The 26,255-nt window shown below is 41.9% G+C and overlaps 1 protein-coding gene across 7 annotated transcripts in view; it reads left to right on the forward strand.

The window, feature by feature from the left end:
- Window positions 1-3,007: 3,007 nt before the first annotated feature.
- The window catches only part of cald1a (caldesmon 1a), a 47,826-nt gene continuing 24,578 nt past the window's right edge, over window positions 3,008-26,255 (forward strand). For 6 of the 7 annotated variants that reach the window (XR_003840431.1, XM_029495156.1, XM_029495158.1 and 3 more), the window contains exons 1-2: window positions 3,008-3,099; window positions 25,465-25,550. Coding sequence is in view for 6 of the 7 variants with exons in the window: in XM_029495156.1 (XP_029351016.1) it covers window positions 25,474-25,550 (77 nt within the window). In the remaining variant the exon portion in view is untranslated. Of the gene's footprint in view, window positions 3,100-24,218; window positions 24,358-25,464; window positions 25,551-26,255 lie in introns of those variants that run through there. The other variant, XM_029495157.1, reaches the window with a different exon arrangement.

The following is a 26,255-nucleotide window of genomic DNA, read 5'->3' on the forward strand; positions in this document are numbered from 1 at the left end:
CACGAACCACACACCAGGGAAATAGTCCAGATGTTTGCTATTGCAGGTGTCTGTCCTTTGTTGATATTTTTGTGTACGACAGAACACAATAGAGAGACACAGAAGGGAGCAGGAAATAGGAAAGAGAACAGGATGATAAAAGTCCTGGATTGTACCCAGGGTGCTGCAGGTGTTTGGTATGCACGTCGACCAGCTGAGCTCCCGAGACATCCTAGATACCCATCATCCATCACAGTGCTGAGGAAAGCTGCAGTATGTGTTCCTGCATTTAAGTTCATGTCTGATGTTGATGACTTTTACTTGATTCTTAAACAAGGATACTAGATTGTATTTCAAATGGGTTTTGGAATGTCTTGGTTCATTACACCGTCATGATGCCATTGCAGAGCAACATATCTGAAGGCGGATCCTATCCTCCCCTCTAATGTCAATTTCACATAACAAGACGTTACTCTTTTTCATCTCATTTAAAACTATGTAATGAAATGAGAAAATGTCAGGGGTTTGTTGAGAGCAATGTGCTGTTCAAATCCCCGTAACTGCCTCTGAGATATTTTGTCTGATGTAACATTTTGAAGGCATATACTGTATGTCAGGTAATTTTGGCAATACGGATATCTCTGGCCTGGGGTTGATCTGTGCATCTCTAACTCAGAGAGGCCAAAATAGCCAAGAGGCATAATGTCCCCTCCTTGGTTTGTGGCCAGATGAACATGGTCCAGTCTATGTTCAGTGCTGTCTCTCCAGACACTAATATGACCATGATTTACGTCCACAGGGGTGGAGTGAGGTTCTTTTTCTCAATCAGACAACTCTACGTAGCACTTATGAAAAGCTGCAGCTCTGAGGAGGCTGAGGAAGTGTTTGTGAGGTAAACACATACATATATACAAATATAGCAAATAACCATCAGGTGTGAGGCTGTACACTTACGTTTGGGGCAATCACATAATTTCGAGTTTTTGGATCAGGATCATGGACGTTACAGGGGCCAAAATGTTCTATGTAAACTGGATCAGGAGTTGAGGTCTGAAAGAAATTCTGCGAAGTTAAGGATAACAACTTTACCTTGGAATGGTTATTTCATTAAATAATAAACTCTTTTTAAAATTTGTTTAGCAAAATCCCTCCACGCTCTGTCTCTCTCTCTCTCTCTCTTTCCCTTTCCCCAACTCACTCCCCCTCCTCATGCACAATGACTCTCTTTTTGTCACATGCACGCACAAACTACACTAATACACAACAACTGCCTCTGCAAATGCACACAGTCAGCAGGCTGCAATTATTTTGCTTTATCTTAAAGAAAACACATGCAAAAAGAACACCAGGGCATATGGTGCTCATTTCTGCATCAGTGGCCTAATGCTCCTAAGTTCATTCTTTGTTCGGAGCATCATTGTTTTAGAGGGAAAGACAAAGTGGGACAGTGTGCACACGCTGCTGTATCATAGTAGAAAGTAGAACACTGTGTCTATTGTGGTTGTCACCTAAATCTCTGCATCCTTAGCTAAACTGCTGACAAAGAAAGGTCACACATAGCAGGGGGGCATTTGGTGAAGGGAACCAAACATGACGCTGCGTTCCAATCAATATCCTTAGCCTTACAATTCTGTGTAAGCAGTGCGTGGAGAACCTTTATGCAAAATGGTCATGTCCAAGACACTATTTTCAGAGTAAATAAAAAGAACCACATTACCATGACAATTAGGATAAATTATTCGAGAAATTGAGGAAGTGTCTGTGTTTTGCATTGCAAATTATACACCGGTTCATGGCGGGGATGTGGGAGTTGGACCTTCTAAATCTTGGCCATGCACAGTTTCTCACACAGCAGCAGTAGGACCTACAGTGGATTGTCGTTGTGCCAACATATTCAGCACACCCCCCCATAAACTCTGGTGAATGTTAAGTCTATTGCATGTATGATATTAAGAAGCCCAACGTGTTTCTTTTCATTGCAATCACAGTCAAAAATCAAATTCTAATCAAAAACTAACACAAACCATTTTCACATAAATTTTATATAAATAATTTTTGTCCCCCAAAAGACTAATTGCAGCCATTTCAGTGAACTCTGAAGATGCATGAAGCCCAGAGAGGTCAAGGGTTTAATTTTAACTTACCCTAAATCCTGCAGAAATGAGGACATTTACACCAACCTCAACTGTTAGAGTGCTTCAGTGGACATTGTCAACATTACCTGCTTAATCGGCATGTTGCTATCAAGAGCATGCTGACTTCAACATTTAGAGGAAGGAAAGAAAAACTAAAAGATTCTCGCAGAGCTGCTGGCATGGCTTTCGATGAAAAACACAACCAAAATACAAATGACTTGAGAGTCTTTTCATAGATGTGGAGATAACTTCAGGACAGCGGCTCCTTACTTTTTCAGAAAATCCAAAACTTAGCTCCTGGCTACATTTTTAACTCACGTCGTCTTTATTCGAGTAGCCTACATTTCCTTCCAGTGGAGGGGTGTGCTATTATAATGTGGTGATGACTTCAGGTCAATTACACCACTTTTATTGAGTTGCCACCGCGTCAGTGTTAAGATGAAACCTTTCAGGCCTACACTGGTCTGCCTGTGAACAACCAAACCTTCTTCTTTTTTTTGTCCAAGATTAGCACTTCATCTGATCAATCCTGACGGATGATTTTTATTTCAGAGGCCCTCTGAAGGATAACCAGAAAGGGTCCCCTTCTCTCTCTCTCTCTCTCTCTCCCTCAGCCTAGCTCTCTTCCGGAGTATTGCAAAAGGCTCCTCAAACTGTTTTTTTTTATTTTATTTATTTATTTTTTATTTCAGGCTCCGGTAGTTTCAGTCAAATGCTTTGTGAGTGAAGTCTGAGTTTGAGTTTAGCATTCTTTTTGGGAGCGGACCGGGGAGAGCGACTCCGAGCCAAGAGTGGATGTGCGATTAGATCTTGAAGGGAGGGGCTTGGAGCGGGTATTGGGTTTGGGTTTTTGTTTTTTTTTTTTTTTTTGGTTGTTTTTTCTTTTTTATCATTGAGTGTAGTGGAGGACCGACTGCAGACTGGCTCTCTCTCCTCTCCTCTCACTCGACTCAAGAGCTCTACTTTGTCCCGTTAAGATCTCCAGGTAAGAGCACGAAGCCTTCTGCCTGCACTCTCTGCAAACTTGTACTTGAACGCGTCATCAGGGAGCGAAAGATCTATCTCTACCCGATCTGTCATTCCGACCGTGGATGAGGGGCACTTTACCAAAATTCAGGGTGTTGGGATACTCTTCACAACATCTGGCTGCTCCCTCTCTTATTTATTAAATATGTGAGGCGGAATAAACTGACGCTTAAGTAAACCTTCCGACGGGCCGCAGCGCCCACCGTGCAACGCAACACGCCGGATTACACAAAGAGAAAAGGCAGTGTGTGTGTGTGTGTGTGTGTCCGCTACTGTAAGGCGTGATCATGTCTTCAGATTTTTAAGGAACAAAGTATGAGGAGGGAGACGGGGGAAAAATGAAGGGAGGGGAGGGGGCCCGGCCAAGTTTCTCATGGCATGGCACTAACTATAACCTGTAACAGCTTTTTAGGACTGAATCAGGAAATTTAACACACTGTCTGCTTGTAACATCCTTTGTCAACACCCACCAATCCCTGTTATGCTCTAAAGGGGAAGCTGTTCTGCATCCATAACCAGCAGATTTTGGATATAAACCTGTTGAAATGTGTGTGAAGTGTTCAGAGCTGACTACAGATACTGATGGGCCCTCCAGGCCCAACATAGATTGATCCTGATCACCAGATTTTGCCGACTTCCACATTGAAGTTTGCAATTTTTCTGGCTGGTGGATGAGCTTTAAAACCACATCCAGCATCTTCTGCACACAAAGTCATCAGTCTAACTTTCCAAAAGGTGTAGGCCTGTTCTTTCGCAGATGAGTCCACTTCACATCATTTCAGGGTAACACATTCTTTATAATCCCAACCACCCCCGAGGCGAAAGAGCTCTCATTGTAGTTGAGTTGGACAGCAGCTCTTTTGATCTCGGCTTTATTACATAGTAGTATCTGTGAAATGGAAGCATGGAAAATAGAAGAGGGTGGAGGGCGGGAGAGATCTATAGGTTCTCTTCTTCTTTTTTTTTTTTCATGCATGCTTTCAGGCCAGAGGCAGTAATTGTCCATGAAACTGTATCTGATATGTCATGCACTGTTTGGAAAACACGTGGAGAATGCCCCCCCTCCCCACTCCTTATAAGGTTCAGGTCCAACATGATGACAGATGATTGGAATCGTCTCTGGAATGCAACGCATGGCAATCCTCGAGGACAGTGGTCCTCAACATTTGTGTCTGATGTAGCTTCGCAGGCCGAGCCAACTGTCCCTCCAACAACAGGATCCTGTCTGTTCCAGATGTGTTGGTTTGAGCTGATTTGAAACTGGTTTTCAGTCAGTTCTTTATTTTATTTAGCTAACTTTGTCACCCATCGCACTGATGGATATCTTTTTTTCCAAGGATTATGTAACGTCCTCCAACAATGGCAGGTTTCCATGGTTCAGTCAACTATAAATGATCAAACTATCAAACTTTAGTTGTTAATGTGACCATTCCATTTGTTTTTATCGGTTCACATGCAAGACGTAAACTTTCATGACAATCAAATGGTCAACTGTTGAAATAAATATATTTAAAACTCAACAAAATTATGTGAAATGTTCCCGCTTGGAGAAAAAATGGTCGAGCTTCATCGCTGTCATCACCATGTGGCAGTCCACAGGGATTTGTTCCTCCATGGCCAGCCCAACTACATAGTGCTAGTTCAGTTTATTTGGCATGAGATGATGTGAATGACTTATCCATTGTCAGTGTATTCAGATCAGGGCGCTGCCAGTTTAGAGACACTGGCACGAGCTGAGTGATGTGCTCCAGAGTGAAGGGCTGTTTTAATGACACATGGAGGAGTTCAAAATATTAGAAAGTGCACAACTGTTACTAGCATTTTCCCACACACAGCTAGGCTAAAACACAGCACAAGAGGCTTACTCGTCAAATGCATGTAATGCTTTGTAGTGTACTTAGGAGGGGATTTTATGTTTGGCATGATATGATATGGGTGCAGAGGAATCTGGAGGTAATTGCACAGAGTGATAACAGGGGTTTGGCAGTGTGGGGTGAGAGCCAGGGCCAAGGTTAGGGCTGGGCGGGCAGGATGTAGGGAACACTGCCATGCATTTCCGGAGTCTGGCTCTGGACTGCACAGTGCGGTGAAGGCTTCTAGTTACTGTATGCTGGCCCCCCGCCCACCCATACGCTTGATTAATGTCAAATATTGTGATTATTGTGCATTTGGGAGTCTGTCCGTGTACAGTTGTGTGTTTACATGCGTGCAGCAGAAATAGGTGCTTTGTTATAGATTGATCCTAGATGCTCATAATCCTGCACAGTATCAAGTTCCAAAGCAAGAATTCAAAGTTTCCCTGTAAGGCAACAGTTTTTTACCACCACTACACTCAGGGAGCCAACCAATTGGCAAACTGGAATTTGAATAGAATGGAAAACTGGCAAAGATAATTTTCTAACAAAAATGATCAGCTCTCTCTTCTTTTTTTTTCAATCAGATGTTTACCTACACTGTGTTGAGTGTTTAGGTTTTTCAAATGTGATTCGGTTCCCAGTGATCACATGTGTCAGTCCAAACATACATTGTTTCTGCACAGCAGGTGCCAGAGACATTTTCTGGTTTCTTCTCATAGCAGACTAGTAAAACTATGTCAAGCATGTTTCCTGTGTTCTACTCTTTTTGGCCCTCAGCTTCATTTTAATTCAGATTTTTTTTTTTTTTTTAGAAGAATATGGTTTGAGATCAAAATCAGCCCCTCTATGTCCGTAGAACCACAATGAAAATGATTGCTTTCTGTTGCATCAATGGTGTCCTTGTCATCGGTGTCCATTACTTTCTTGGAATAAATAAAGTTATGGAAGCTATGGAGTTTAGGAATGAAGATAGTTTAGGCTTGAGGGTTCTGTCTTCTGGACAACAGCAGGAGTGGAACAGGGTTCAGCTCATTGGAAGTGATTATGATTGACATGCAGCTAACACTCATGGGACCCTGGCCCTGGACTCAAGCCCCACAGTGTACTGGTTCTGTTCCCCCTCGCCTTTGAATTCGATAGCATGTAATTTGAATGCACTGCATCCAGAACCGCACACTAAGTTGTATAAAATGGTGAGCTTGGACAGACAGCCAGATCTCGGGTTGGAAAAGAATTGTTAACTCCTTCACAGAGCAACAACGGTCAGGAAGTGGTAGACAAAAACTGGTAGTGCTGCTTAATTGCTTGTGAAGTCACATGAGGGCATGAAACCTTAGATGATGTTTATGTAGGTCCTGGAAACTATGCAGTACGACTTTTGCAGATGTTTGTGATGTAAATTAAAAATTCCTGCTATTTGCCTTCTTAAAAAGAAAAGCATCTCCTGCCATGAAATTTCCCTCTGTGTAATTTAGCTTTATATTCTGTTTGTTGTTCCTCAGTGCGCAGCCAACATGACATGGAACAGTTCTGTGGCGAAACGCTGCTCTTGGATGTTCTGCCTTTTGTTCACTGTAAAGTTACACTCTGGGTGTCTCTTGGGTGGTGATCCTTTGTCTTACTTTTTTCATTGACCCATAAACTAACAAGCATGCTACCAAATTGGGTCTTATTTAAACAAACCACATTTACTTAGCTATTTCCAAGATGCAGATTTAGTACTTTGTACATGCAAAAAATATCATTTCACAATTTTCCTTTCTACAAGAATCTGTTTCATTACTTACTTTCTTTCTAAAACCTTGACTTTCCTGACTGAAGCAGTCATGTGGGCATGAAATACCTGCATTTGAATTCCTCTGTGCTTCAGTCACGCTCTGATACAGAGGGTTTGTTAGATCAGCCTCTCACAAGTGTCATTTTCTGACTTTAAAGTGTTATCACTCAAGGCCAGATTGCCTAATAGGCAGCATGGCATGTCAGTGGTGGTAATTGGCACATTGGTCCGCCATCTGCTAGTTGCCAGATGCCAAGTTCCATCAGAAGTTTCATAGCTATAAAAAAAAAAACAGTATTCCTTTCCCCCTAACTAAAGTTTCTTGTTGTTTTTTTTTTTTTTTTTTTTTTTGTTTTTTTTTTTTGTGAGCAGTGATTTAATTCATGAGGCAACCTTGCTTTATATCTTAAAAGGTAAAACCTTCTCTCTCACCCACGTGGTCTGCATTTCTTGGGATTTTTGTGGATGATTGATTGTGCGAGAGTGAGGTCAGTGCTCCTAAGCAGTGCTTCTGATGTCATCCTACAAAGATGCATGTTCTCCCCTTCTTTCCCCAAAGCGGGTTACTCTGAGAAGTGTACAACAGTGTTGAGAGGGACATTTAGCCCTTGGGCTTCTTCTCATCTGATAAAACAAGCACAGGAAATGTCTCTGTTAGCTGATTGGCCTTGTGTTTTCCTTTCGCCGTCCTCCCACTGGGACCTCAGACGTGCACAGCGTGTCCCTCTGGCAGAGAAACCACCTCACTTGTCTCTCTCTCTCTCTCTCTCTCGCGTGCACATTAACTTTCCCTTCGCGTTTCTCTCCTTTCCTTTGACACCAATCTGTTCTACCTCAGCTCATGTCACCAAAAATAAATGACTACTATGACGTCCAGTCTCACTTCACCCCGTGTCTTCTCTCTGCCAGCTTTCCATTCTTCCCCTTCTGTTCTCTCTCTTCGTCTCCCTCCTCCTCCGGTCTACTCTCAGCCTATCATCTTCCTCCCGCAGAGTCCCAAAACTAAACAAACATTACTAATCAAGAGCCTGTCAAATCTCCATGTAAAAGTCCCATATTTTTTGGGTAATAGGGAATTAAGAGAACGTGGGGGTAATAAGGTGATGTAAATCCCAGCGGCGTGTGTGAAAAATACCACTGAGTGTTGCTAACTGTGTAAACACATGAGCTCATTGGTCATGTGTTTACACAGTTAGCAAGGTTAACTGCTCGATGAATTGCACGGGGGAAAACAGACAGGACAGTGTGCGGGTCAGTTATAGGCCTGTTGGATTTATGCTCGTGGCTATAGAGGCTCTGTGCGTGTGTTGAAGTGTGTACAGGGAAAGTGAAAGCTCGAGTCCACTTTGGACAGCCGCCATCATGGGAGCGAGAACTGGCAAGCGCCAGATCAGACTCGCATGGGGTGGTGATGAAAGTGAAGACTTACCTCATACACATAAAACATGCTGTGTCCTTACATGGGTATTCATATGTGTCAGACTTCTGTTTCATTCTTTGGAGGAGCTTCAAAGAGGGTATTTTTTCTACTCCAACCAAGCTCTGAGTATTTGAGCATTTATTTGGGGCCTTAAAATATAAGGAGAATACAATAATGTTGTGACGGGCTCACAGCTTGTTCATTCAGGGCTATTTTTACCATCAAATCAGCTGATTATTGATTTTTATTCGACTAGCAATTGTATAGACCAGAAACAAGCAACATATTCTCATAATTGAAAAGTGAGAGTTGGCAATAGTTTTTAGCCTAGGTCAGCGTAAATAAAACACAAACACAGTCGATATGGCTGAGCACAGAACGCTTTTAGTATTCATTTGGAGCATTGCTTCGTGAGTCTTTGCAAATGTAAATCCAATATTCACTCTCATTTTAGCTTAGTTTTGCCCTCCGCAAACTCATGAGGAAATTATCTGTCATTAGCTTCTAAATGCTTCACAGCATGTACTAACAAGTTGCCAACATTGACGCTGTGCCCTTTGGTGCTGGTCAGTGTACAGAGGGTGTTACAGAGCTCCTTAGCTGAACAGGCTGGTTGCCGTTCTGTGGAAACAACAATCATAGGTGCAATATGGAAGTAAATCAAATGCGTAAATTGCAGTTTATAAAACCAACTAAAACTCCTCTTATAGCCAAAATGAACTACAGAGTTGCGTTTGTCATTACAATTATAAGATTCTACATTATGTAACAATTTGATAAATATTTAAGATTGTAAAATGTTGATTAGAGGAGTTATTCAGATATTCAGCACTTAAAGGCGAGTGGTTAATTTTCCATTCCTTCAGATAATCATTTAATTGAGCAAGTGACTAGTTTGAGCAGTAAATAGTATATCATTCATTCGTAATGTATCTTAAACCTTTTGCAGTGTGATGCCTGAAGTCAAACTCTTGACGTCTGTCTTGCATAAAGGCACACTGGTGTAAATGGTCTGTATCCATCTCTCCCACCTGAATTATCCAGTGAGGCAGCAGCACAGTCTGAGGTCTGTGTCAGGTCTGCAGTCAGGAGCAGTGGTAATTGTTTAAGAGTGCATTTATAGAGTGTACTCTTTGTGCCTCCTAATCAGAAGCATACCCAGGCATTTACATATGAGCCTCTGAGGATTGCTCAGGAATGTATTACAAGCGAGGCGAGAGGACAGAATAGTAAGAAATCCAGAGTTAGGGCTCCACTCTTCTGTTGCGTTTCTTTCCACTTCACATGTCACAGCTCTGATGGGAGCGGGTAAGATAAGAGTGTGTGTGTGTGTGCGTGGGGTGGGGGGTTGAAAGTGATTTAGGCTCAAGATCAAAACCGCAGTATGGCTGATGCAAAGCTGTTCCTCCCTCAACACCAGTAACAAATGTAGAGTATGTTTGGCACACTTTCAGCATTCTCTCCCTGCGTCTTTGAGTCATGGATACTGGGGGAAAAAAAAAGAGAAAAGAAATAAGAGTAGAAAGCCAACACTCCCATCTATCTACCTACTGGAGACCTTTATAGATTAGATCTGCCTTTTGTGGATTCATTCAGTATGCATTAGGTAATTTGTCAATTTCTCTCTCTGTACTCAAACCCGGGTCTGGCAAGGAGACAAGGAGAACAAAAATATGCTCTCAGAAAACCATTTTAATCAGACAGTGCTCCGCAGGGACAGGGGCTGGCATAGGAGAGCTCTTTACCTCATCAGAGATCTGCCAGTGGTGATTGGGAGAAACACTCAGTCAGGTTTTTATTGAATAACCCCAGCTCTGTACTGGAGGGGCTTTACTGTAATAGAGCAGCTCTACAGCCGCCGAGGTGACAGCCAAATGGTGCTTATTAAACTAAGGGCTGATTCATACTGTATGCCCTACTGCAGTTTAACCTTGTTGGAGGCTTATGGTTTGGCTTTAATGCTGAAGTCCAGTCACATTTTTTTTTTTTTTTTTACAACCAAGATACATAGGCATACAATTATCTTCTGCTCAGACAGCAAAGTTCACAAATTTCCTACATAAAAAGACACATGAATGCAATTATTAAGTAGATAGTAATTTATTTCACTCTACTGCGTGTGAGAGTTTTTGCGGAGATGCATGTTAGCACCTCGACAGAAGCACAGCTACAGAGACGCCATGCAGGAGTACGCCGGAATAATAGCTGTGGGTCCCATCGTCTCTGCTTATTTACTCAGTACACAGCTCCTCACACAAATTGAGCATGACGTCTAATGGAGTGCAAGCGTGGATTAATTGCCCCCACGTTTAGACTAATGGCTCCTTCTCTTCTGATTAATGATGACACATGTCACACGGAGGAGCGCGCAGCTAAAACACGCATAGTTTAACGCTAAAATCATATCATGTTTTGAATTGGAAGCTATTTATGCTGACAGCTCACTCATTCTAGTCTGTCTTTTCAATATTATCATTAATTAACTATTCACTCCCATTAATATAAAATATTACGTTGTCATTCACATGTACAAATGTAAGTTAGAGTATGATGCTTTTTAAAGATATCAGTTTGTGCTAGAGCTGCATCCATTAGTTGATCATAATCAGCAAAGTTGCCTGTATATGATATAAAAGTAAACTAAACATGCTATGGTTTGCAACTGGTGGTCACAAATGACACTTACCATTATTTAAAATAATTACAAAAACAATAATGAAAATAGCTTTTGTTCACCCCTGAGTTTTGTAATAGTGTCGAGTTTTACCATTGATTGACTAGTAATGTGTTTCTGGATGTAGCACGGTCGTATTTAAGTTCTAAAGGAAATCTTAATGTTCACCTACTGGGTCAGATACCAGCATCAGTTTTTGGCATTTAAATACTTTTAAAATGTCTGATGAGATGATATTTTTTAGGTATTGACGAGTGCCTTCAATACAAAGAACTCTCGTCTTTGTTCACACATGCTGATATCAAGATAGCAAAATTGCTAGTATCCCTATCAGTGTAATGTGTATAATGTGCTGTTCTCACACTCTTTGCTACCAGGCTGAATATCACTTTTTTAGTAGGTACGGTGTGTTTCTGGGCCTGTTGATGACTCAGTGGATCAGATGTTGAATCAGGTACAAATACAACAGAGCGCGTACAGGGGATGGGATGGGGTTCCCGCTCCGACTGGCCTCATTAAACCTGCCTTAATGAGAAACAAAACACCCAGACGCTCCTCTTAGAACAATGAGGTCTTGTTATCGAGCCCTGCGTTCAGTGTATGATGGAGTCTGGCTTGCGTCCCGGTAGATTTTTCTTGAGACTGTGTATGCCTGAGTCGAACCCCGAGCCCCACCGTGCCACTCACTCCTGTGACAGCCACCTGGGAGACCACCTTGGAAAATGGGCCCCTATTAGTTCAGGTTAGACTTAATGACCAGTAATGGTACACTGGCCAAGCCAAACTGTGCTAAAGGGCTCCGGGCAGGCCGAAATGAAATACCAGTCACTCAAGCTCTGAACATAAACACAAGATGGGTGGTGGGTGGGCGGGGGTGGGTAGGTATGTCTGTAGGTGCCCATCTATGTGTATGAGAGAGTTCAGACATGCATCTATGTGTTTGACAGCAAGGTTGACCCAGGTGGAGGAGACTATTTCAAGCTAGAGGAGATGGGTGAACCCCCCATGGGCAGATTAGTGTCTGGGGGGAGGTCGGGGGGAGGTTAGATGTGGTTTTGGATTTATTCACATTTCCCTCAGCTGCTTTGTGAACCAAATCTCCTTTCCAGTTTTGCCATCAGCAAAAAAAAAAAAAAAAAGCCGGCACTAACCTAAGCGTGGCAACCAGAGAAGCCTCCTAAGAGCACAACTCTCAATTATTTACAATTTCATGGCTGTCTGAGATATGTGTTATTCTACTAAATTTAAGAATTAGGAGGCTTAAATACCACACATGTATTAACCTCTAAAGCTGAATTTTATCCTCAATTTAACAGTAAATGCCACATCATGCTAATGGCATTCAATGATGATTGCGTCTTCCATGGTCTAAATAGTGTGTGGTCTGGAATTAGCACAGGCATTAAAGTAAGGAACCTCAGTATTAAAATGGTATGATATGAGTCAATCAACCACTGAATAAAATTGCTCTCCACTCCCATGGAGAATGAGCTTCAGCGCTTCCAGGCCTGCAGAAGGCAGACAGAGAAACACAGTGTAATCTACAGTGAAAGAAACAAAGACAGAGGAAGAGAGAGAGCTTTGTTATGTCTCATGAAGCTCTAGGGTTTCCTGGAATTTCTGGCAACGGATCCCAAAGTCGCAGAACCATAGACAGAGAGAAGGAACAGAGACAGATATGGGGTCACTCCTGCAGCTCTGACAGTGGCTGCTCTCCCCGTGTAAAACTGCAGGCATGGAGATCACTACTGTTTGCACTGGTGGTCACTTTTACCTCAATCTGACAGAAAAGCTGAACGCAGAGAGTATAAGTGGCATATATTACCTACTGTACTACAGATTAAAACCCTTGTTTTGGGCCTTTCACCTCGACGGGGATTTAGGGGGGGAAAGAAGACGCGTACCCATCCAAGCTGGCTGGCTGCCACACTAATAATAACAGCCAGCACAGCCATGCACGAAAATGAGATCTGGTAAAGCTAGTGAACTTTAGCCCTGCAGCCTGAAAGGATTTGAGGTATGAGGAGAGAGGAATGTATTTTTTGGAAGGAGGGGTGAGCTCTCTGTCATTTAGAAAATGTGCATCCGCTGATTCACAAGCAGTGCTAATTCTCCGATATCTTAAAATTTGATACTAAAAAAACCACTGAAAGATTGGAGAAAAAAAAAGGTCCAATTTTCCGCAGGACTATAATATTTGTTGGGATTTCATCCCAGCCTGGATGAAAGGGCTCCATATTTCTAATCCTTGGCATCACATTTGTCAACCAATGTAGGTGGACTGGGATTACGACTGGTTTACGCCACTGAGTTTTCTGCTGACTGCTGCAGTCCTTTTTCAAGAGCTGTGCTCTGTCTTTTTCCTTATACAATCCTTCTTCTTGAGACTATTGCCCTCTGTGTGCTCTTTAAACTCTCAATTCCTCAATCAGCTTCCACTTGAGAGAAGTATTACTTTAAAATTCATGAAGTTCAATACTGAATTTGAACTATTAGAAAGACCAAAAGGTAAGTTTGAGATTCTTGCTAAAAAGACAACACAATACCATTCCAGTTGTCTGCAAAGGACAATAGTTTTATGAAAATGGGTAACACATGCGAGATGTGTATCATGTGCAAGAATGGGAAAATGATAAATTACATTGCTTTCCCCTCTAGTATGAAACTGCCACACCTTTAAGTTCACTGTTTTGTCTTATTTACGCGGATCTCTTTTTTTTCCCTTTAATGAGTTATTTAAAAAAAAAAAAATTTCATTGTAATTTTTAAATAATCTAGTCAAGTAGTTACAGACAGTCACTATTGCTGCCACTGCTGCCCATTCATCAAATGTCTTTTAGTTTGTACCCCTGGTCTAGGAGTCCGTCTATATCCTCCATTAAGCAGCTTTTACTGAGAGCATGTCAGGGCTGCTTACATACCCAGAGTCAGAAAAAGGGAGAAAGTCATAGGATTAAAACAAAACATCCCTCTGGTCAGTCTCTGTGAAAGGCTCACTATTATCATTCCTTTTTGTCAATTGTGCGTATGCAGCATGTGTCTTGCCTGTGCGTTCCCTAAAAGAACCCTCTAATTCCAGCCCCCCACCCCCCCAAATACTGAACTGAAAATACCGTCAGGGATCACTCCAACTCTCCACGTCCACTATGAATAAAACACCCCCTCGGCCAGGTCATCTTGCTCACCCACCACCCCACCCGAAACACCACCCGCTCCTTAATCTCCTCCTATCTCTCCCCAGGAATGCAGCCCCTTATTTTGAGAAATACCTTGTCATGTAATACCCTTGAAAAGCCTCGCAGCACACTTCAAAAAACTGGCACTCTGCCACGTGATTTACTGACTTGTGTGTTAAAACAAGGCAAGAAGGATCAAGATTTATGGCATTTTGGGGAAGTTTATATAAATAGGCCCTCTGTGAAGGTGATTTTTTTTTTTTTTTTGTCTTTTCCAGAAAGGGTTTTGTTGCATGTGCAAAAGAAAAAAAAAAGGGTCAGGCGATATTTAACTTGTGTCAGGGTTTGCACCAATGTCATGTTTTCAACAGGCTCCGTGTGTTGGGGCATTGCATCATGCTGTTAAACCTCACTCTACCCTCATGTAAGCCTCCATGTAAGGTATGACGGGGCAGCATCCTCTCTTATTGTGGTTTGAGGTTTGAGTCAGCCCCATAAATCACTCCACCATTTATATAGTTTTTTTTTTTTTTTCCTTCCAGATTTTCACTCTTCTTTCAACAAATTGGAAATTTTCTCCAGCCGCAGAGAGCCACACGTCCACCTTGACCAAGATATGACTTTTATAGGAAGCACGTCACAAATGTTCAGCAGAACCATTTTCTTTTCAGTTTCTTGCCTTAGAGAAGCACATCGGGAATCTCTCAAGCTTTACAGGACATACATTTTTATGTTCCACTTAATATTTCCAGCATGTCACGTTATTACCCGTGTACCAGAAGCCACAGGCTACCATGGATCAGGTTAATCACGTGTACTTTTACTTTTTAGTGACTGAGCTCTGGTGCGTATCCTGTGTGACTTACTCTTAATAAAATAGCTCAAGCTTTTGCCCAAGGTCCTTGACACACGGGCTTTTTTTGCAGTGATTGAAACAGTGATCTGACAGTTTCTGATTTTAAGAACTGAAATTTGTCTCCCTGTTTGAAAGAAAGCAAGGTCTTATCAGCCATGTAGAGGTCATTTCTGTCCCGTTATGTCTTGCTTTTATTCATTTCCATTGGATTCTGCTGTATTGCCATCAGCTGGATAAACGGTTTTCTAGCTGCAGTGCCGGCAATAGCGGTGCTTAGACTAAAACCTACCATATATCAGCAGCCTGGTTCCACTAGTCTCCCTAGTCAGCTCACTAGTAGCAGATTGATGTCCTGCTGAGGAGACACAGACTCCTGCCCAGGTCTCATTTACTCTGACAGAAGGCAGGTGTCAAAAAGAGCTGTCCTAGAGGAACAAGAGGAGGCAGCATTTCTCCTGGAAATGAACACAAGAGAAGGATGAGGATGGGATTCGTGATAAGTCACATGTTCTTTTCTTCAGTCTGGAAATTGTGTTTGTTTGTTTTTTTTCCCTGAAAATTAGAGGGGGAAAAATCCATTGGTGCTTCTCAGATTTTTAAATGAGCTGCTGGAAGATGGGTTTATTGGGTTTTTATAACCTTTTTTTTTTTTTTGGATTGAGATTGCTATCAGCTCTTTTGTCTTTGAATTCATTCCGCAGCTGTCTGTCATTGCTTATTTACACTCTTATTTAATAGATGTCATTTCGCACCCTGAGTACTGAGAGACTAGGCTATGTTCTCCATGTGTACTCATCATGGCGCTGCTGCTTTGTTTTGACAGGAAAATGATGTGGAAAAATTGCATATATTCATTCATTTTGCCCTGTCTTTTTTGGTTATTACTATCACCGGTCTACTACACCGGTCCTGACACTGTCATGGCCCCATGTGGTGGAGATGTTCTGATGTGTATTTTTGCTTTTGAGTGACATGAAGAGTGACTGCGATGTACCTGCAGATTAACACAGTTCTGCGTTGCATGATTATTGAGATTTCTTCAACAAACATCAGAATATCTGATGCGTCTTTTCACAGTGGTCAATATAACTAGCCTTTTTTTTTCTAAGTGTATGGAGCTTATTTGTTCATTTAATTTTGCTTCAATATCGCAGCATTATTATCACATTTTTTATTTTGTTTGTCATCGTTCAGCACAAACTTTTGTGAAACCGCTTTTTACATTTAGTTTTTTCTACAAATGAAACAAACTAGATATAATACGTTTTGTTCTTGAGTTTTGGAAGTGCTGGAATTCAATTTATTTTAGCTTCAGACTGAACTAGGCCGCCTCTAATTCCTTGAAAGAAATAGAATAAGCATGTTGAAAAGGGTTGTTAAGAAGGAGTACAAAGGTTGTGTAACATGTTAAAGTGGACAATTCGTAAAAATAAAGCCACAAGTCTTTTTGTTCTTTGCTTCACTGTGTGCTGACTGTAGAGGTTTTTGTCCATAGCTGGAAGCTCTCACACACACACACACACACTCCAAAAAAATGCCCTAGAAAATCTGATAAGTTTTTTGTGAAATGACATGCCAGCACAGTTTTTTTTATTTATTTTTTTTTTGCAGTGGCAGGAGAATGTCAGAGCCCTTCCATATAGAGAAGGGGGGGGGGGGGGGGGGTCAGCTAAACACACTGTTTCTAGCTTAAGCAAAGGACTGTGGCGTTTGAGATGGCTGCTTTTTCACCAAGAGGAATGTTCCCCACCCCGGGGCCTCTGATACGACGTGTGGTGTGGCGCTCATACGTATAAGTGCAGAAGGCTTTTGGGTTTGTTTAAAAAACGAAATGTCAGTGCAGTGAAAAGATCAGTACGCCATGCCTCTCTTCCGTGACTCCTGAGTTGTGCAGGTGTGTGTATTTGCGAGCCCGACGGTGTTCACTGAGATGTCACGACAGGTCCACCGTCACCATCAGTCATGCTGTTTTGCAGGGAGCCAACTCTGTGGCCACTGTGTAGTGAGTGTGAGAGCTCTATCTCACTGTGCACACAGCATGCAAAAAAACCTTCCTTTTTTTTTTTTCCTCCCCTTTTCCCAGTTTGGTTACGGGAAAAGGCAGCATTTTTTCTTTCCATATTTGGTCATATGGAGCACCGCCAGTGAGCAGTAGCCTTTTGATGCCGTACAAACATCCCTATTTTGTGTGGGATTTGTACTTTTTGGAATGCTTTTTCTCCAATTCTGCCCGATTGTGGGTGTAGCATCTGAAAGTTTTAAAAGGGACACAAGGCTTTTAAAAGTCAAAGACTAGAGAGGAATTGAATTGGTTCTTGCTTCATTTCCACAAAGAAGTTGCCTTTTTACTGTATAATTTATGATTTTGGCAGTAAGAATCCAACTCCTAATGCAAATGTCCCTCTTAAACCACCATTTAAAAGTAAGACAGTGTTTTATAGCTTTCTTTTTCTTTAGCCAGCTGCTAAATCAACTCCTCTCGGATACTTATTCAATTCAGTAAATTGGATCAGCAGCTGACAAATAAGAATTTATCATCTCATTTCAGTGGTTCACTTTGAAATCCGTCAAATAAGATTTTAAGAGCTCCTGAGGCTGGATTTATTCAGATCTCTTTCAAAAATTAGTAGAAGGATGATGTGTTTGCAATTTAAATGGAGCATCTTTGTGCTAAAACCTGCCTGTCAAAAATCACTTGCGTTCAGATGATGGATACGGCACGTTAGGGTCATGTTTTTATTGCAATTTGAGTGTGACTGAACTTCAGGTGTGAGGTTTAAGGACACATAAACACACCCTCAGCCTGAGGGGGGACGCCGCTTGCTGGAGTTGCAGGTGTTTTCAGCTGTGTCTCCACAGAATAGAATGGATTATCATATCTTCAGATGTAAAGTGCCGTGAACAGTGCACAACCCCCATCCATGTATACAACCAAGAGAGGAGAAAAATATTTGAAGAACAGTGATTCATACTGTAAATATACAGACAGATGACAGTGTGCTTAAAGTTTAGAGAGGTTATCTCAATGATGGTGGAAAATAAAACGCAGGATTCAAGAATGCTACATGGAGAATCATTAGTTTTTATCAGAGTAGCACAAGAGTTTAAAAAGTATCAAGCTACAGCTTCCTTTCCAAAAGGGATTCATCAATTTGAAGGATAATTTAAACAAGTGCTATTTATTATTATGACATTCTCAGGAGGCTTAAAGCTGCGTTTAATGCTGTTCAATGCTTAGGAAAGAAAGTAAATATTTTCTCTTCTTTCAGAAGAAGAGAAGAGAATTTACAGAAATACAAAAGTGGTTGCAAAAGTCAAGTCTTCAGTGGCTTTAAATACTTTTGAAAGCATTCAGTGTAGTACGGCTTTGTTAGTGATTCATCACTAATAATCACTTACTGCTTTGAGCGTATGTTTGATCTCGGTTTGGTGGTTGGTTATTCCCAGCAGTCCTTGCACAGCACCATGTATAAAATAATGCACAAGAGTTGTGTTTTGTGTGTGAACAGATCACCCCCATCCGTATGTCTCAGTGTGTGTATGATTCACGGGGAATAGAGAGGTGTTATGGAATGTGAACCATTGTCTGGGAATGCAGGAGTCTCCTTTTTCTTCACTAAATGGAAACTTAACATCTTTAACCTTCAGGTCTTTTCCCTACACCAATGTGAAATTTCCCCTCGACTCGGACTGCCAGAGTCAGCACAGAGGGCAGGACTGCATCTGATCGGCACATCTTAAGTCTAATGACAATGCGTCTGAGGCATTTTTTTTTTTCCCCCTCTAACCCTCAAAAACGTCGGCCCATTATCCCACCACCGCATTTCAGTTGCTGCGGTAGCGTTAGCTTCTCAGGTTTGCCTGTGAATGCCGTGTGCTCATGCTCTGTGAAATTTTTCCTCATTCGAGCTGAAGTCACACTTTCAAAGAATTTGTTTTGGGGGGGATAGAGTTTGAGTGGAAAGCAGATGTTGAGATCGAGTTGAACGCTGATGCAGTTGGCCACCTCATACTTTGCCTAGAATTTGTAGTTGCAGCTGAAGACCTGGACTCTGACAGAGGCTACTGTAGTTGATATTCTCACTGTCGCATGTGGACGCAGACCCACATAAAAGTAGAGAGAGGCTTCGCTGCTTGGATCTTGCTAAATCCTGTAAAATTTAAACCCGTGACTAAGCTTAAATCGCAGCCGACCAATCCTGCATCTCTTCCCATTGTGGCTGAACATAGTGTGCAGCTGTTGGCCTTGCTGGTGCATTGTGTTCCAAGAAAATCAGTGAGAAAAGGATGAAGCAGACCGAGAATACAACTGGATATGTGAAGTCAACTTAATTCAGGAGTTTCACTTTTTATAACCATATTGATATTTGAGATATTAAAAGCATCAATAACAGCATATACACCGATAAACATATATGCAAATACAATACAAGTGAACTAGAAGTGTGTCCACATTATTTAAACTTCAACATAATTCACAAGGACTGTGAAATTTTGGTTAGTATAGAGCAGGACATTTTAACATTAGGATAAACTCTGCCTACAAAGGGAAAAAGTTCTGATATGACTAAACAATATCACAAAAACAAATATGAATGAAAGATCATTATTTATAGGGGCTGGTACTTTCATAGTTGGTTAACTTCACAAAAATGGCAAGAATTGCCTGCAAATGTCAGATGGAGAGGTCATTGTTGCATTGCATTGCATTAGAAGGTTTATAAGCTGTGAATTGTCTATTCATAAAGATGGTTACAGTTGGAATATTTAATTTTCATGTTCAATTTGAGTTTCAAATCAAAAGTGGAATCCCTGTTGTGTACCACTAAAGAGTATATTTGCGCGTATCGATCGGGCTCTGGAAAGCAGGCTGAGAAAAAGAATCTAGATGACAGATGAAGCTGAGAGAAGGACAAGCTGAGATGGAAAGAAAGTGAGAAAGACTTGGCCTGGCCGAGCCAAAAAACCTCCAGTGAATTTATGAATGCTCATCCACAGCCGCTCTGCATCCAAGGCTTGTAAACGTGTTAATGCTGCCGAGGCCTGGACGTGTGAGAGGAGACACATAGCACAGAAACCCCACAACCGCAACGGCAGCTTTCCAAACACAGTGCTGCAGGTGGCGATGGATATCACACATGTACTCACATTTACCGTGCCATAAACGCGCGCACACAGAGCGCTAGCATGCACGTTTTGTGCCATTAGTGTCAGACAAAGAAACGCCAGCAATCGTTAGGAAAGTTCCACGTGCACGTTTGCATTGATACGCATTTCCAAATATAAAGCTTGGTTGTTAAATACTGTTTATAAGGATGCACACAGGCAGAACATATTTTAACCACCCTGTCAGACTACTCTCAAGAGACTTCTTACCCCTGCAGAAAACGTTAAATTTACCCAACTCAAACTGTCCCCTGAGCCACAGCCAAAACAGCTGTTAGTGTATGCTACCTGCAGGCATGCAGTGTCTCTCTCTCTCTCTTTACTCCTCTCTTCTTCTTCGTTTTACTGCTGAGGGTTCATCTGGGCAATAAAATCCTATAATGATCATTCTTACCTTGTCAAAATACCGTATAATCCATATATTTTCGTTAAGACTGAACCAATGGAACTGTGGCCCTGTCTCTTTTCCACCTACTGGTCTCCTGTACCTCTCATTGGTGTGTTCATCTCCTGTAAAGTTAGAATCCAATCCTCCCATAAATGTAAAGCTTACTGTTGATTTGTCCTACAGCAAAATACAAATGGTTAGGAGTTATATTCCCCCTGTGTCAGTTAACCTACCTTTGTAGTCTCTCCCTATATAGATGCTTTAATGACGTGCTTGACTGCAATTAATATCTCTCTCTGGCCTCTCGTCCCAATGAAAGGACACAGCACACATAAAATTTGATTTATAGAAATATTAAATCCTTCTGGGTTTCAAATATGTGTATTGCCTTTCGTTAAAACTTGACCTTGTTTTGTAGTTCCAAAATGTCCTGCCCAGCAGGACAGTGTTGTAAATGTGTCGATGGAGAAGACACTTTTTTTTTGTGCTGGAGGTGATTTGGGTGGGGTGGGGGGATGTGTGTGTGTGTGTGTGTGTGGGAGGGAGGATGGCCTCAATGATACACACTCCAAATGCAGACACAACTCCACCAGTTGCCTTTAAGTTAGGATGGCCATTGGCGCAGACCAATGGAAAGTCTCAGTGGCAATCATTTCTGTTGTGAAGGAGCAGTGAATCGCACACGCTAGTTTACCACACCCACAACAGACTTTGAAAAGAGGCAATCCTGCTGTCATAATAAAACCCTCAAATTTGTCAGCTGGTGGAGACAATTGGATTTTCAGCCCAGGGTTGCAGTCTGGCTGACAAAATATTGATTGGTGAAGACGGCTGATGCCAAAATATTGAAATCCACCAAGTTTTAAAAACTTTTTCACGTTATCCACAATCTTCTACTTTAGGAAGCCAATTGTGCATCTTCTCAGTCATATTTGGCATTAGTTTTTTTGGATGCCATTTGACATCTTGTAGCAGCAGTCAGAACATATTTCGCTATCACATCTGTCTCGTGTGGTGACTTGTTTCCTGCAGTAGTAGTGTGTATCTCTGAAAACTATTTACTGTAGCAGATTGGCAAAACATTTACCGAAATCTAGAGTGTCCAGGCTTTGTGCCGCGGTTCCACTCACATTCCAGATGTGCGGGATCCCTTTCTTTACCTGAAAACCTGCACAGCTGTGACCTCACAGCTTCGCACAACATTTTGATCCAATGGAAACTCAAAGGACAGCAACAGTATCACATAGCGTGTTGCGGTTTTAATATAAACTGGGATTACAATTTCAAGTACTTGTACGTGCTTATGGAAAAAAAACGATGTTAAATTCATCATTCCAGCCTCAGCTGTATTTCTTCAGTGCTAATTAAATGGCCCGTTAAATGTTAGTTAGCATGCTAGGATTGTCTTTTGGATGATGTTATTGTTATGACATTAACATTTAGGTTAAAGCAGTGTCTCATAGAGCTGCTTAAAAATGATAGTATATAAATTGACATAAATGATCATTTACATAAGTTTTAGCCCTTAATGCTAAGAATAAGTACATTTTCTTTTCTTCTCTTTTTTTTTTATATGGCAGTTTCCAAGGCATTGCTGGTCACTGGTGATGTTTCACCCTCGTAACCACCAGCTGTAACAAGTCACCATTGTTCCTTTATTTGCCAACCTCACAGCTGGCAAGCACATAACTCATGCCAAGGCATTTTTTACTTGTTTATCCTCACATTAATTTCCTTTTATTGACCAACCAAAACAATCATGGCACGCACAAGAGTTGGAAAACTGGAATGTGAATGAGTAATTTAGAGGCTCTTTCAAGTCCCCCCTGCTAAAATCAGAGGTTAAATAGGAGCATTCCTCGCATAACTCCATAGCCATAATGTGGAGATTAATGTGTTTGTCTAAACGTTTTGAGGGCGTATTTGCACAGAGAATAAACAGAAACAAATCGGACCAAAAAGCTGCAGTCTTCTCTCGCAACATGCCAAGTGTTAGGAACAATTCACCAAAACCCAAAAATAGATGCACTGCTAGCTCATGCTTATGCTCAGCTCAACTCCCAGACTTTTGCTTGATCTACTCCGTCCCTCATTTGGCTGATAAGGCTCTATTGTTTCTCTGCTTTTAACTTAAGACTTCATGGGAAAGATAGAGACATTAGAAGGTTCTGTAATCCCAGTGGCTGTCAGGATAATATCAACCTGGCTTGAAGGCTTTTTAAGAGGCTGGCATTTAGACACTGGGTTCTGTGCCAGGGTCTGGCAGTCTCGACAGGTAGTAATTTGACTGGTAAATGTGTCATTATAGCCATTGTAGAAGGATGGGGCAGACAGGGAAAGAGAAAGAGGGGGAGGAGAAGAAAACACAAGACAGAGAAAGACGGGAGGTGGATAGCTGGAGATAAATAGTGGAATAAATGCACAGATGCAGTGAAGGAAGGAAGATGTTTTATATCGGACAGGCTAAGACAGGCTGAACTTGAACTCTGAAAATGTCACAAACTTGTGACTCCAGGTTGCTCAGCTTGTTGGAATGCCGTCGCTCTCCTGTTCTGCCCGTGTTAGCTTTGCAAAGTGTGGGTGGTCCCATCAGTGATGCACACAGCAATTACATTTCTACATCATACCAAAGGCTTTTTTTTCTATTGCTGTTCCACACCGTGTTGCCCCACGAAGAGACAAGACACTGTGACTGTGCTGTATTTAATGAACAGCACAATTCATACCTAATAAATCAGTTTTAGAACATATTATATGATAGCATATTATTTCATATTATTCTCAGGCTTTACTTTTTGATCATTTTGTTGACAAATCTGTTTTTACCTTAATTTCACTGTTGAACATTTTCCAAGATTAAATGACACATCTTTAAAATGATCTACAGCCATTTTTGTACATAATTGAACACAAAATGAAAACCCTGTCCTCTCAGCTGCATAAATCATGCATTATTTGCAACAATAACTCTGAAATTTATATGCTGCCGTGCTTGCGTTACTAATAACTTTGTCTCCCTTGTCATTGCTTGTTATCGGAAGTGTGTGATTACACTGGTTGATGTTTGGAGGCCTTGTCGGTTTTAGTGAATGGTCTCATTTTGTTTTAATTACAGTTGTATGAACCCCCCCCCCCCCCCCCCCCCCCCAACCATGTGTCATGTCAGAAATGACACTGTGTGTCTGTAATGTCACACCCTCTTTCTCTCTTTTGCAGTATAATAACAGGGGGAGGCAAGCCAGTGTTTACTGTACAGGGTCACTAACATCGGGAGGAGGAGATTGGGTGAGAAGATGTGGGTTAGATGGATCCTTGGGTTTCCTTTAGCATTTCTCTCCTGCGCATTTCCTGCTCATGTGGACATCTGTATGTGCTCAGTAGTCTTTTTTATCAGTTTGAATGTATGTACACAAATGCTGTAATGTTGCACCTCCATGCATGTGTGGAATCCTTACTTGTAAACAGATGTCTATGCATGAAGAGGCCCCTCGGCCCCCCCTGTGGATGGAAGGAAAACCAGAAAACCTATGGCACACAGGAAGCTGGACTCAAGAGTCAGTCGAGTCATGTCCTTGCACAGAATTTAGCCAAGCTCTGACATGTCAGTAAACAACACGGAAACGGTTAGCGGTGGAGATAGGGAGAGAAAGAGAGACAGGACAGAGGAAGGAGGGAGGGAGGGAGTTGGGGGCTAAAACTGAGGGGAAAAAAGGAAGGAGGTCACTGAGGGATGGAGGGAGGGACAACTAGCAGGGAGGGGAAGGAACAGGCATTTGCCTTTTCTTTCAGCTGAGGCTGGACTGTGGGAGACTACTACTAGAAGTTGTTGCATTGTATCTCAGCTTGGAAAAGTCATTGTGAGAAGCTGGCATGGTGTGAAGGAAAAGACATTGTTTGAGTCAAGGTATGACTGTCCCAGTTACTTCTTTCTTTCTCCAAATTTGTCCCACAGCACTTAACCACTTAACCATCTTGTTTGCTGCCTCACCTATTGCTTTCTTATTTCATTTGTTTCACAATAAAGTTTATAGCGTTGTTATATGAAGTTATTCAGTGCTTTCACTGAGCCCACGGCTGTCACACACCTTCAATGCTCAGCTTGTGTATATTCGCTCAGCGTCGGTGTACAGTGGATGTTGCTGGTAGTTTAGTGGGGATCATAGATATATGATGAGAGGCTCAGCGGCTCCTGGGTGGTCTCTGTCCTCAAAGGACAGTCGGTCACATACCCTATTGGGGTATTTTTAGAGAGGGTTGTTCATAACTGATCGAGTTAACATCCTGCCTTGGCCTCTCTTCTCTTTCCCTTTCCATCTCTGCTCTTCCTCCTCTCATTTTCTGCCTCCGTCCTCTGTTTCCCAGCCTGAAGCTACGCCTGCAGTGCATACCTCCGGTCACTACCATGTGTCGTAGGAGTAATTACACTTAAAGATGTTATCCTCAAGATTTTTAGTCCTGGGGGATTGTTCCGTCATTCTGTTCCCATGCAGAGCTCAAAACTGATACAATACCAAAATAAAGCATGCCCAAAATGACCATCCCTTTTTTTTTTTTTTTGTCCTTGATGAATGATCTCTGTTAGCACAATCCTGATAATTATAGCATAAAATCTTCCCTGTGTTGGATCAGCTTTTAATGTGAAGGATGCTTGTTGTACATAAGCCAAGGTTTCCTATTGCATAGATGCACTCACTGAGAAGTCATTTTAGATAAAAGTTTCATGCCAAGTGAGTGAATGGAACTTCATGTAATGCCTTAGTGGCAGCTAAATGAAGCTACAATACGATGATATTGGCACCAATAGTAAACATTAAAGTAAATTGTGATGTTGATGAATTAGGTGATATGGGTCACTGGTTTAATCCAGTGGACGACATACGGTATTTGAAAACCAGATACCTGCTACTAAAGCTTTATTTGACCGGTGAAATAGTATTTTGTCCTGTTAAGGCTCTGTCCTTCTAAATCTTTTTAAATGTCCATGTCTGTGTTCGATGATGTCATCCCACAGGGCACAATCATGGAGGAAATGGACTTTGAGCGTCGTCGGGAGCTGAGGAGGCAGAAACGGGAGGAGATGCGCCTGGAGGCTGAGCGGTAGGATCCATTCGGTTGCCTTTCATTCATGTGCAGATTAGCACTTCACGATTTTCCCACTAATTATCTTGCAAAGCAGAAAACATGTAAAATGTCAGTCCTTCACAAAGGCTTAATTTGTAGTTGGAGCCACAGAGGCCCTGCTGTCCAGGGGGGGCGTTGTTCCTGTCATTTCAGTCTTCACTACACTGGCTGCGTGAAGCTGAAGGAGCAGCCTGTGTTGTGTAATTCAACTCTATTTGTCAATGCACAGCGCACCTCCTGTGATGTTCTTGCCAAGTAGAAACACGAGGCAGAGAGCTGTAACAGCTGAGACCCTCCTCTAGGTCTCCAAAGGCATCGCTCAGCAAATATTGGTTTCCCCAACCCACGCTCAAAGAAAAAAGGCTTGATAAGAAATCTGATAAGGGGCGAGATGACCTTTAAGTGGGAATGTTCAATCACGCCCTGCCTCCCTCTTTCCAATTTTCTCTCCCAGATACTCTGGCCTTGTGAACCTCCTTTGATTCAGTGGAAGAAATTGATTAAACTTAAGTTCATCTCGGTAAATTGATTGAGTGGTAACATGCCAAATGCAGTAATCAAAAATAGTCAAGGGGAGGTTTTATTGTGAGAGCTTCATACATAGCTTGCCAAGGAGGCGTTTTATAGCCCTTATGGCCTTTTCACAAGTCTCCTCCTCTGTGCTGCAGCCTCTGCAATTAA

Source organism: Echeneis naucrates, chromosome 23, assembly GCF_900963305.1.
Source record: "Echeneis naucrates chromosome 23, fEcheNa1.1, whole genome shotgun sequence".
NCBI lineage: Eukaryota > Metazoa > Chordata > Actinopteri > Carangiformes > Echeneidae > Echeneis > Echeneis naucrates.